General features: G+C 39.4%; 2 protein-coding genes across 2 annotated transcripts in view; one reads left to right on the top strand and one right to left on the bottom strand.

Moving 5' to 3' along the window:
* Positions 1–363: 363 nt before the first annotated feature.
* LOC104164066 (NADH-cytochrome b5 reductase 2) overlaps positions 364–11,689 on the top strand; it is a gene marked incomplete at its 5' end in the record, with an annotated part of 19,482 nt that continues 8,156 nt past the window's right edge. The window contains 7 exons of the mRNA XM_009703286.1: positions 364–436; positions 2,222–2,328; positions 3,361–3,490; positions 4,320–4,403; positions 4,934–5,019; positions 5,853–5,952; positions 7,529–7,730. Coding sequence (XP_009701588.1) covers positions 364–436; positions 2,222–2,328; positions 3,361–3,490; positions 4,320–4,403; positions 4,934–5,019; positions 5,853–5,952; positions 7,529–7,701 — 753 coding nt within the window. The remainder of the gene's footprint in view (positions 437–2,221; positions 2,329–3,360; positions 3,491–4,319; positions 4,404–4,933; positions 5,020–5,852; positions 5,953–7,528; positions 7,731–11,689) is intronic.
* The window catches only part of PPFIBP2 (PTPRF interacting protein, binding protein 2 (liprin beta 2)), an 87,102-nt gene continuing 86,771 nt past the window's right edge, over positions 11,359–11,689 (bottom strand). Inside the window, exon 28 of the mRNA XM_009703285.1 lies at positions 11,359–11,430. Coding sequence (XP_009701587.1) covers positions 11,359–11,430 — 72 coding nt within the window. The remainder of the gene's footprint in view (positions 11,431–11,689) is intronic.

Genomic DNA, 11,689 nt, shown 5'->3' with positions numbered 1-11,689 from the left:
CTCAACAGCCTGTGCTTCTGCACGTCGTGGCTTGCCTGATCTTTGGCCACAAATTATGAAATGTGCTCACTGGCCTTGGGCAACAGGGAGTTTCCATTTTTTCTTTATGTAAAAGGTGCTGTACGGATTGCACAGACAGGCAAAAGTCGCTTGTGGAATTAAAGAAGAAAAGGCTCTGGTTCTAAAACTTCTGATCTGTTTTAACTTTATTTTTCAAAGCCATTTCTGCTTCACCTCCTAGCATTTGGCTTGCATGCTGACAAAGAACAGGCTTACTAAAGCATGTCGTCTTGAGTAGAGTTTGAAATTCAAAGCCATGGTGATGTTGACCTCATTCTGATATTGTTTGTTTGTTTTTTTTAGGAAATCAGTCACGATACTAAGAAATTTCGTTTTGGGCTACCTTCGCCAGATCATATATTAGGATTACCTGTAGGTAAGTACTGAAAACACTTCATTACATGTGTTTCTGTTTTTAGGACTTGTAACTGTACTCATAATTCTTGGACTTTTGACTGTTTGGGAATTTAATGCTCAGCAAAGCAAGGAGTAGAAGCTGCATCTGAATGCTGCTGTGTCAGAGAGAAATGTCAGATTTCCCAAAGGGTTGTATTTCTGATCTTTTGTGTGTGCTTTGTTCTGAATGTATTAAATTGTGTGGTGTAATTTCAAACAAGAACAGTGAAACTGAATGGAGTCTGATGAAATTTATCACCAGTCAGGATATAAGCAGGATGGTGTCTGTCAAAGCTTTTTTGTATTTCTTACTTGCATGCTACTTCCAACTGGTGCCCTCAGTTTATTGTCAACTGCCCTCGTGCTTTTGACAAATATGGTCACACTTGTAGATGAGAAAGAGCAGAACTCTTCTGCATGGGAAACTTGTAACTATTCTCTGCAGAACAAAGGGGAAAATACAACTACTGTATATAGAAGATGCTGCAATATTCAGAGCCTTTTCTGTGCCTGCACTTAGCTTTGATTTACATATATATGCATACAACTTTGTCTTGCTTTCTGTAGCATGAAGTTCATTTCAGGCTAGGATTGGCACAGTCTTCTTTCCTGTACCCTGCAAAACCGATGGCATTGAACCTTGGACCTTGAATTAACGGTAATCTATCTAGGGGAAAGTCTCCCTTTCTGATGTGCAGATGTAACCCTGTTTGTGCTGTACTATGTTTTGCAGTTTCCCTTGCTGTATGGCAAGTGTCAGGGTCTTTCCCATTCCATGCTGTGACCATGTCCTTCTTGCATGCTGCTTGTCAAGGGCAGTAGTCTTTCTCTTCTGGCTTGTATGCGTAAGTGTTATTGAACTGTTCACATTAACTAGACAAATGATAAACAAATTGATGTACCCTGAAATGCTTGTGCTTATCCAGACTTTATTCTTGAGAATTTAGGAATAAGATCCTGAAACTGCACAGGCCAGATTACTTCCTGGGCGATTTCTGACTTTTGCTTTTTACCAGGATCATTTTGCTAAAAATAAAGTGTTTTCTGCCAGCACTGTTCCTGCATTTTGTTTTTCCGTACAACTCTCTAGATTAGTGCTGTCTGGCTGAGGAGACTACTCTTGGCAAGGGGTTTCCCTCCCTTTAATCAGCAGAAAGAAGCAAGTGCCTTTTAGAGTCTGCCTCTTGGAGCATTAGGTTGGGCAAAGAGCTCTCTGTGGACAGCACTGTCCAGTGCTGTGGAGGGCGCAGCGTTATGGAGGCAGGAGTTAAGGAGGACTGTGGCCCAAGGCTTAGTTCTTGATCTCTTGGTGGAGAATCTCTTGGGAATTTTGCTCTGAGAGATTGCTGCTATTAAAATGTAATACTTACTTCTTTCTTTGCCAGTTGTGAATGGGTGCATCCTTACTTTCACTTCATTAATGAACATGAGAACAGCAGAACCCAGAATATAGAGAGCACTTGAGAATGAGCAACAAACTTTCTATATCGCTATTTTGCTATAAATTTCCTACTTTCCTAGTATCTTATCCTTGATTCTGTAATGCACCGGCTCTCCTCAGTTACTCTGTGCTCCAGAAACTCTTGCTGAAAAAAGAAGAGAGACTAAATGTTTTATACAGCATTTATATGGTAAAGATTTTCTCTATCGTTTCTGTGTTTAACAGGTTACAATACCTGCTTTTCTCTCTTGTCTTGTCCTCCATAAAAGTTTGAAACCAGGGATAAAAAAAATAAATAATCAAATTGTAATTCTTTTTCCCTAGGCCAACACATTTACCTTTCTGCAAAAATCGATGGTAATCTGGTTATTCGAGCCTATACTCCAGTTTCCAGTGATGAGACAAAAGGTTATGTTGATTTAATCATAAAGGTAAATATTAGTTTCCTTTAATATAGATAAATTGCTAACTGGAAGGAAGGAAAGAATTTTAGCAAAATGTAGAATTTATTTTGATTGATCTTCTTTTGAAGAGGATGACTACCTGGCAAACAACTCATTTCACATTATCCTTGAATAGTGAGTTGTGTCCCGTGTATCTGCTGTGTATCACTGACAGATAGCAGAGGCAGGGTAGATGCAGAAAGGGAATCACTTCCTTGGCAGTACTGCAGGAGCTTCCCTAGTATCTTTTATTTGGCGACGCACGAATAGCGATCACTCTCCTTCAGGGTGCCTGTGCTGCTGCTAATACTTACTGCTAATAGCTGTAAGTAGAAAACAAGTCACTAAGAACTGCTATTTTTGGTGATGCTGCAGAGATTGCAGTTATATGTCTGTAAGCGTCACAAGTTGTTGCTAATGTGTTTATTGATTAAGAAAACGGGATACAGAAACAACGGAAATCCTTTAAGCTAAGGAATACAGGATGATTTGATCCCAGGACTTCTGGATTTTCTAATCATTTTCTATGATAAGAGTTTGTCCCTAGGCAAAAATCTGGGCTTTTTTTGCATGCTCCGTTCTTCATGTTACAAGTATGGTGAATTGTTATTAACTACTTAATACTTATTATGTGCTTTGAAAGGTGGAAAAGTTATCATGTGGCTGAAGTCTCTGGGAAAGTCTTAGAAAGAAAAGATGCAGCAATGCTATTTTCAGAAGGAGCGATTACAAAAATGGGGTGACATAAGGTTCTTGCTGGAGCGATAGTGACATGAGGGCACCAGTATGTAATCTGCCTGTTCGCCTGGCTGTTTGCAGAGAGCATAGGAACATGCACGTGACAGAGCAGTTTACTTATTTTGGCTGCTTCCTGTTGCAACAGATAACTGAGAGCAAAGAATTGTCTCAATTTCTTTCTCAGATGCTAAATTTCAGACCTGCGATATTGTGTTCTACAGTTTGTAATACTGTCTGCAGGAAAGCTCGTGGTTGACATCATACCAATTACTGTTTTTGCAGGTCTACTACAAAAATGTGAATTCCAAGTTTCCAGAAGGTGGGAAGATGTCCCAGTACCTAGATGACATGAAGATTGGCGATATGATTGATTTCAGAGGGCCAAACGGGCTCCTTGTCTATAAGGGGTCAGGTACTGTGACAGGAAGGTGGGAGAGCAAAAGGGAGGAACGTGTATTGGTTGTTTTCAGAGGTGTTTTATAAAACTTGACAACCTTGTAGAGAATCTTTTTTTAAAAAGTGGAAAAGAGAAAATCCACCTTTCCTGGTCTTGACCAAGAGCCTGTCAGAGTTGATATGATGGGAGAGAGTACTTTGTGTTTACTTTGTGTGAGGAATAGCTGGTTATTGTCTCACTCCTGGGACCATATAATTAAATCTGAAAAAATCACTACTGCATTACTGAGAAGGCTGCACTGGAAATAATATCTCTGCTATCCATGTAGAGGGAGGTGTTCCAGATGCTTCTTAAACAAGGGAGGGTGTGGCCTAAAATGCCCTCTGAGAATCTCGGTGGTGTTATTGAATAACCTGCTGACTGAGAGCCACCTCCATTTTGTGATTAACCGAGGTCTGAGTTGACAGGGAGGAGGTAAGTTCAGAGAAGTAATCCTCTTTCAAGATGCAAGTGGTTACCTTTAGCTACCGCTAACATTCACAGTGGCTGAGCTGTGTTCTAGGCAGTGATGTGGGAATTCCTGAGTTTATTATAAATGACGTTTGTTATAAATGACATTTATAATAAATGACGTCGGGTAGCAGGGAAGGAGTAAATTAGTTGTTCAAAGCTGGGATTGGAGTTTACAAAGAGGTCTCTACTCTTTGCGTGCAATGCTGTGCTGAGTCCATTTAACATTTCCAGAAGATCTGTCCTAATTAATTGGTATAGTAATTTATTCCCATGGAATTTGTATCTGTGTTTGGGAGTTAACGTACCTATAGGTTTTGAATATTTCTTCTAGGTACCTTTCTTATCAAGCCTCATAAGAAGTCTGAAGCAGAGAAAAAGTTTGCAAAGCATCTTGGGATGATAGCTGGAGGAACAGGTAAAACTATTCTCATCATATGGAATGTCTAGAGAACAAAGACATCTTTATGCATGCATGTGAGGAGCATCAAACACTGTACTTTAGTAGCAGAGCACTTGTATTTCTTTTCACGAGTGTTTGGCAACACTGAGGCTTTCCAGTGGCTTGAGCTCAGTCCTGGGAGCTAGCAACTTCAGAGTTTTAATCTTGATTTACCATGTGTCCTCAAAAAGTCACTTCACCTCTCTGAGCTTCCGTCTCAATGACAAAAAATATTTTAGGAGAATGTCTTGAGGGTAAAATTACTGTATGTGATAGAGAATGCTGAAGAGGAGAGCCCCAGATGCAAGTATTCTGGTTTTGTTTTGAAATGATTTGTAATAATAGAAACCCCCAACCTCTGCATTTGGCATGGATTAGAAATTCAGAGGTAATGTAGCCCTGTGCAAGCTAGGCTCCCACTGAAGACTGAAGGAAGGCAGCATTAATATTGAAACTGCAGCCGTAGAAAAAAATACCTGGTTTTTAACCACTTGTTTTTTTCACAGGCATAACTCCTATGTTGCAGCTGATTCGTCGTATCACAAATGATCCTAAGGACTCCACAAAATGTTACCTTCTTTTTGCTAATCAGGTGAGTATATTGACTCATCTGTTTGTCCTTTAATGGCCTACTATTTTTTTCTGGCCTCTCAGCTTTTTAAACTGGTGGGACATTGACCCCTGGAGAAAATACTGCTCTGCATGTTTCATACTCTTCCAGAGTCTTTGAGTTTGTATTTTCACCCAGCCACTTATGAGAAAATATTATCTGAGCACATTTAAAAACGATCAGGGTAGGGAGAAGCAGGAAATGGTTATTATGTAAGTTCTTGGGTTAAAATGATTTAAGAAGGAGAAACTGAATAAAAAAAATTATACATAAGACCCTTCATAAATACTTGTGTGGTGCTGTCATAGTTCCCATGATGTTGTTTTATTTGTTTTGAAGATGGCTTCTTATAGTTTTACTTGTAGTCTCTAATTCCTATATTAGGGAAGAAATAGTGTGAACAGATCCTGATCCCTGTACTCATTTTTTTTGCCTTCACTGGTTTCAAGGAAACAGGATTTTGTTCCGTTAATCTGTTTCTGCAGTTAAGTTTCACCATGCTGGTACAGGACCGCCTTTGCCAGGGTCAGAGATAAATCCAGCTAATTGTGATTTTTAGCCTGGATTAAAAAGTTGTTCAAATTGCCATCTTTAAGACAGCATTTAGGTGGCTATTAAGTCTTATATTTTGTTGTTCTTCATCTGACTTTACAGGAGCCTGTAATGGTAGCAGCTATCATGTAAGGGGGGGGAAAAAAATCAGTTTCTTGGTTAGAATGAGTTATCATTGCATTTGTCTTGTTGAATGCCAGATGAGCTTACATTAGAGGGCATCTTGAGGTGTTCTGGAGCTAAACAGCAGTCTCATTTTGCAGACAGAAAAAGACATATTACTGAGAGCTGAGCTAGAAGACATTGCGAAGAGGCATCCTGATCAGTTCACGCTTTGGTATACACTGGACAGACCTCCCCAAGGTAGGCTACTGGTATGCACTGGAAATGCCTTTGCTTGTCGCTGTACAAGTCAGAGTTTCACTCTTGTTCAAGCAGCCATTAGTACAAGATCGAGTTGTCTTGTCTTACACTTTTAAATGACAAACCCCCCAACCCCTCAGAAATAAGCCTCACCACAACAGCTGTTTTGGAAAGTGATCTACTCCGGGTGGGCCTTAGAAAGTGTGAACTAATAATTAACTCCTGTTGGGTCAGACATGTTACTCAGTATATCTTTTGATGTATTTCAGGATGTGCCAGTTTTGGGGACTTTTCATCAAAAGTTACAGCTCTGTTTTGGGCTATCTCCTGAATCAGGTTGTGTTAGCATTTTGTTGGCATTAAATTGCGTAATACTTGTAAATAGTACATGCACATCTTTGTTTTGCAGCAGTTCTGGATTAGATTCTGATAAAACAGAGCTGCCATGTGTATAGATTAAGGCATTAACTGTAGGCTGGTGTAGCAGGGAATTAGAAACGGAGAGAGGTTGAACTCTACTGAATCTCCTTTGAAACTTGGGTATTTATGTTTGCTGATGTTGTAAGGGATCTGGGCTTTTATTTAACAGGCATTAAGAGCCAAACCAAGTCAGATCAAAGTTCTGTACCTGTTGTCAGCAATAGCCATGAGTAGATGGCCAGAGTAATTACATTAGAGGGCATTGTTACCGATTTCACAGACATCTGTCAATCACCCCTGCTGCCCCATCTCTTCTATACTGAAGATTGCTGGTCTCCCCCACGTAGCAGTGATTACATACCTTTGCTCAGCCACCTCTCTCAACATTTCCCAGCTCTGCTCTGTCCGTTTTTGAGCTTAGTAGATTGGAACTGAACGGCAGCACTCAAGATGCAGGCAAACTGTATTTTTACTTTGATGTGGTGGTCCCTTTTCCTTTCCTGATATTTCCTAAGATTTCATGCACCTTTTGACTGCTGCCATTTTCATAACCCCAATATCTTGTTCCTGAAATTGGCTTAAAGCGCATAGTTTTGTATGTGAAGGCAGGATTATTTTTCCTACTTGGCTCACTTTTTAAATGGCAGATGCATTCAATAATATTACTGCTTGAAATTATTTAGCGTTTCTTTCCTTTTTTAATTATTTTTTTTTTGTCTCTTATCACTTAACTACATGGCAGAACTTCTGTCATCATCAAACTTTGTCACCTCACCACTCAATCTCTTTTCCATTTTTTTTTTTTAAATGTGTTGGATGCCACAGGTCTCGATGCCTCTCCCTGCAGAACTGCCCCTGGGTGACCTCTCTTCACTGGAAAAGCCGATTTACTCTTCCTATTTATTCCTACCTGCTAATTTCCTTTAAATCTGTCATTTCTTCACAGACTTTCATGTCTTACCATGTCTTGTTTATCCACATGCTTGTTGTCCCTGTGGAAGGGAACCACCAGGTTTGAGCTCAGTGAGAGATTTAACCCTCTCTTTCCTTGCAGTGAAGGTGGCGTAACTTTGCTGATTCTTCAGCTACAACCTATGTAGTTTAAAAAGGCTTCAGACTGTACAGAGCTTCAAATTAATAGTTTAATTTGTTTCAGATTGGAAGTACAGTTCTGGCTTCGTCACCGCAGACATGATTAAAACCCACCTCCCTTCCCCCAGCAGCGAGACACTCATTCTCATGTGTGGGCCACCACCTATGATTCAATTTGCGTGTCAGCCCAACCTGGACAAACTTGGCTATCCCAAGAGCAGTACATTTTCTTATTAACACTGATGTCACCTGATACATTTTTGTAAGCACTGCATATTTTCCTACAGGAACAACTGGTATGTAACTGTGCAGTATTCCTTTTTTTTGGGGGGGTGGGGGTGGTGGTGGTGGTGGTGGTGTCGTTTTTAACTGCTTAATGTAATTTATGTGGTTTATAACTTCATAATTATCTGTGTGTGTTTTAATACTAAGAAATTGAGAGATCATTTTGAATTGTGTGGAAGTAACTTAGTCTAACTTCTTAAGTTAGTATAAAATGTTAATTCTGAGGAGAAAAAAAATTAAGTGTAATCGGAAAAGTAGGACAGAGAGAAAACCACTTGTTTGTTAACATGGGTATGGAATTTGGGAGAGGACTATAAAACTGGACTAGGATTATTTGACTGTGCTCCATAGGTAATTCATTTAGTGAATCCTGGGGAAGGAGAGTACAAAGAACAAACTTTTTTTCTTTTTTTTTTTTTAAAGGCTGTTTTACAGCCCTTTACCAGGGACCAAGAAAGAAGTCACAGTATGCTATTGAAAAAGTAAACAAAATTTGGGTAACATGCAAATTGCTTATTATTGTAACAGAAATTCTCATTAATGTGAAATTTGTTCAGGAGGATTACATAACTTCATGCTGCCTTCTAACAGCCTTAGCTAAACAGTCATGGCCAGCTATATACAGAGGTTCTGGGCTGCCTATACAGATGTAACTATCCAGTGGTGTTACATCATTTGAATGTCATTCTTTACGTGTAGTGCTTGCTCTTTTAGTAGTTTCAGAAATTTCCTTTGCTTACAAGAAAATATAGGTTCTTCCTTCCTATTGGAAGCTATGCTGAGTCAAGCTTATACTCAGCTAATGACTCACCTTAGTGTTTTTACTACATAGCATTTAATTTTTAGTCTTCAGTGCCTGAAGAATTGCATGTTCATTTCCAGGAATTAGTTTATACTACATTTGTTTTAGGGTCTGACAATTCCCTGAGCCAGAAGAACTGTTTCTTCAGTTGCTAATGAATGTAGTTGAATAAAAATATTTAGTAAACAAAGTAAAACCAAAGGAATCTACTAGTTAAAAATTGACATAGGGGTTTTGTACTTCATCAGTTACACTTGTAGCAATAATACAAGGAAAGACACAGGGATTCAGACTGTGATTCTGTCCCTGATGAGAGATCAACCACATGTATTTGTGTTAGAATCATTCCACAGTCAGCAAGACATGGAGGAACATTAAGAATTTATTCATAACAGTCTAAAAATAAGCATTTATGCCAGTGTTATGCTAATCAGGATTTCTTGCTATATATATTTAAAAAAAAAAAATCAATAATTTTGTAGCTTGACTATTTACAGCCAGGGCATCACAACACCACATTGAGTTATAAATACATCATCAAAAGAAATGTGAGTCTGCTTGGAATCTCCCAGTGATATGAAGGCTGCCTCTGCTGGAGCAGCTTATCCTATTTGTAGTGCTGTAACAACTCTGCTGGCTAATTAACCTGACAGTATTCCAAATGCCATAGTACACGATCTGGTCACTAGTGTTGAGTGCATTGCCAGATTGGACATGTACTTGACTGGTACATTTAATACCTTTTATTAATCATTTTTAGTTTGCTGATGTGTAGACTGACTTCTTACTCCTTTGGGTTTTCCATTATCATTTCATTGTTCAGTGACTGACAAAAATTTGCCTTGGTTTTACCATGTTGGACAATAAAATCATGTGTTTCTAAAATCTGACCATATGTGCAGGGTCTGTCATTAGAGGCTCACGGAGTGAGGACTAGAATAGGTCACCTTTAAAAAGTGCCAGTGATGGCTCTCGAGGAGGCCTTGCTGCATACTCTGGATAGTACTGGAGATTCCCCCTGTATTTGGGTGGGTTGTGGCGGGGAGTGACCTGTCCTCGGGCTATATGAATATGTAAATCAACGACCTGCAGCCGGCAACGAGGGAGTAATGCAAACCACCCCAAGTCTTTTTTTTACAATTGAGCAGCTTTCCTTTCTGGCATTTCCCTGTTTACTAAGATACCTTCTTAATACCTTATTATATGAAAGGCTCATGCCAACAGATGCCACAAGTAATGGCTGCTGTAAAGGAAAGGAGACACTTTTACCCTCGAACAGCCCCTCAGGGAATTAGCGAGAGGTTGCATTTCCCTCTGTCACAGTGCTGCACTCCTGCCTAGCTCAGTAGAACAGCAATAGATCTATTTTGTCAGGTGTTTTAAAGAAATAAATATTTGTTTTATTATGGTACTTGCTCGATGCTCCTTAGTCACATTTTACACCTCACAGAGCAGTAATGTTTGTCTCTTATTGCTAAATATTCTATGAAAATCTATCTGTAGCTGGAATGAAAAGAGAACTCAAAGTGAACAGCAATATTGTTTACAACATTGCCAGCTCTCATGCAAACATTACAAGAGTGTTTCTACTGTAATCTCCCCTCCTCAGGGCTGTTTGCAACCATATGTTTAATTAAGTGTAACTATGGAAAGAAAGCAGGCTTATTACCATCCCTCTCTTCCTGAGAGCCAGTGCTGTGTTTCAGACCAGCCAGGTCTGGGGCTCAGAAAACTGTCTGAACCATTTTGACTGTTCAGAAGGCTTACGAGCATCCCGATGCTTGCACACATGCATCAGTACTAGCCCCTTTAGACAAAATGTCAATGTACAGAAAGAGCTCATTCAATAGTTCTAGTTAAAGAACTGTCATTTAAAATCAAACAACGGATCATGCTGGAAACTCTGTTGCGCTTGCCCTCCAGAGCGCAGGCAACACCATTCTTAAAGCTACATTTTACATTAGATAAATGTTGTGATTGCTCCTTGATACTGGACATCTTAGGGCACGTTTAAAAATCACATGCTTAAAAAAAAAAAAAAAAGCTGGTGCTTCGTTTGAAGTGATTAAGTCCATCAGCTTTTTTGGTAGTCTCAAAGTTACATTTCCTGCTGCAGTTGTTCAGCATATTTTTGAGTTAGGTAAAGATTTGGGAACATGCCATCTTGATTGTCATCTTCCTGATAAAAGCAAGGGCTTGATGGATAGTGGTATGTGCCATTCTTCCCATTCTACACTGCACTTCTTTTACTTGGATAAAAAGAGGGCAGGACATGCGCTAATGAAAGGGATGAGAAATTAAAATCCTTTTATGGGAAACAGTCTCTGGCAAGGCTGCAGGAGTAAGTAGTGAGTCACTACCGCTGTGCTCACCAGATCCATGTGAATTTCAAGGTGGCTCTGATTAGTCCACATCATACAATACAGCATGAATGAGTCCTGCATTACAAGTTAATTATAAAAATAAAAAATTACAAAAAAATCTTTCATAGAACAGTATGTAAACATACCATGTAAAAGAAAGACAACTGAATAAAAGGGTAAAATGTGTTGCCAGCCTTGGCTTTCCAGACCCTGGCTCCGAGTGCCGCTTCTCCCTCAACACCCGTTTCATGTTACATAATACGGAAAATAGTGCGGAGGAGTTACCTGTAATGTGTTGCTACATTGACAATATCAAGTGCTATGTGGTAAGTCTCACTGGCAGAAAAGAGGTAAAGCTTTTCTGCACCACAGCATCAAGCTTCTCCTGGCCACCCCTCTGGACAGGCATGAGGTATTACTAGCGTTCTTGGTCACGCTGAAACATCATCTCCAGTCTTCCAAGGTAGGTGTTAAAAATCTGCTGTCATTCAGCATTTCATCTTGGCTTAACATCGTCTGAAAAAACAAGATGTAAATGAGTATGCATGTTCAGTTAGCGGCCTATAGTTAAAGAAATCGAAGTGTAATGAGATCAGCTTCACAACAGAGGGGGTTAGAGCCACATAAAATTAAAAGGAATTTCTTGAATGCAGCTTTAGAGAAACTATTATTTATTTGCTTGAGGAAATTCTCACAGAGATTTAGTGTGTGGCATGTGACTCAACTATGTTATGTAATTCGTCATTATATGTTTCAGTCAACTTTTTTTTTTTTT

Source organism: Cariama cristata, unplaced genomic scaffold (genome assembly GCF_000690535.1).
Source record: "Cariama cristata isolate BGI_N322 unplaced genomic scaffold, ASM69053v1 scaffold3577, whole genome shotgun sequence".
NCBI lineage: Eukaryota > Metazoa > Chordata > Aves > Cariamiformes > Cariamidae > Cariama > Cariama cristata.
Note: the sequence above shows the minus strand (reverse complement) of the source record. Positions and strands in the feature narration are given on the sequence as shown.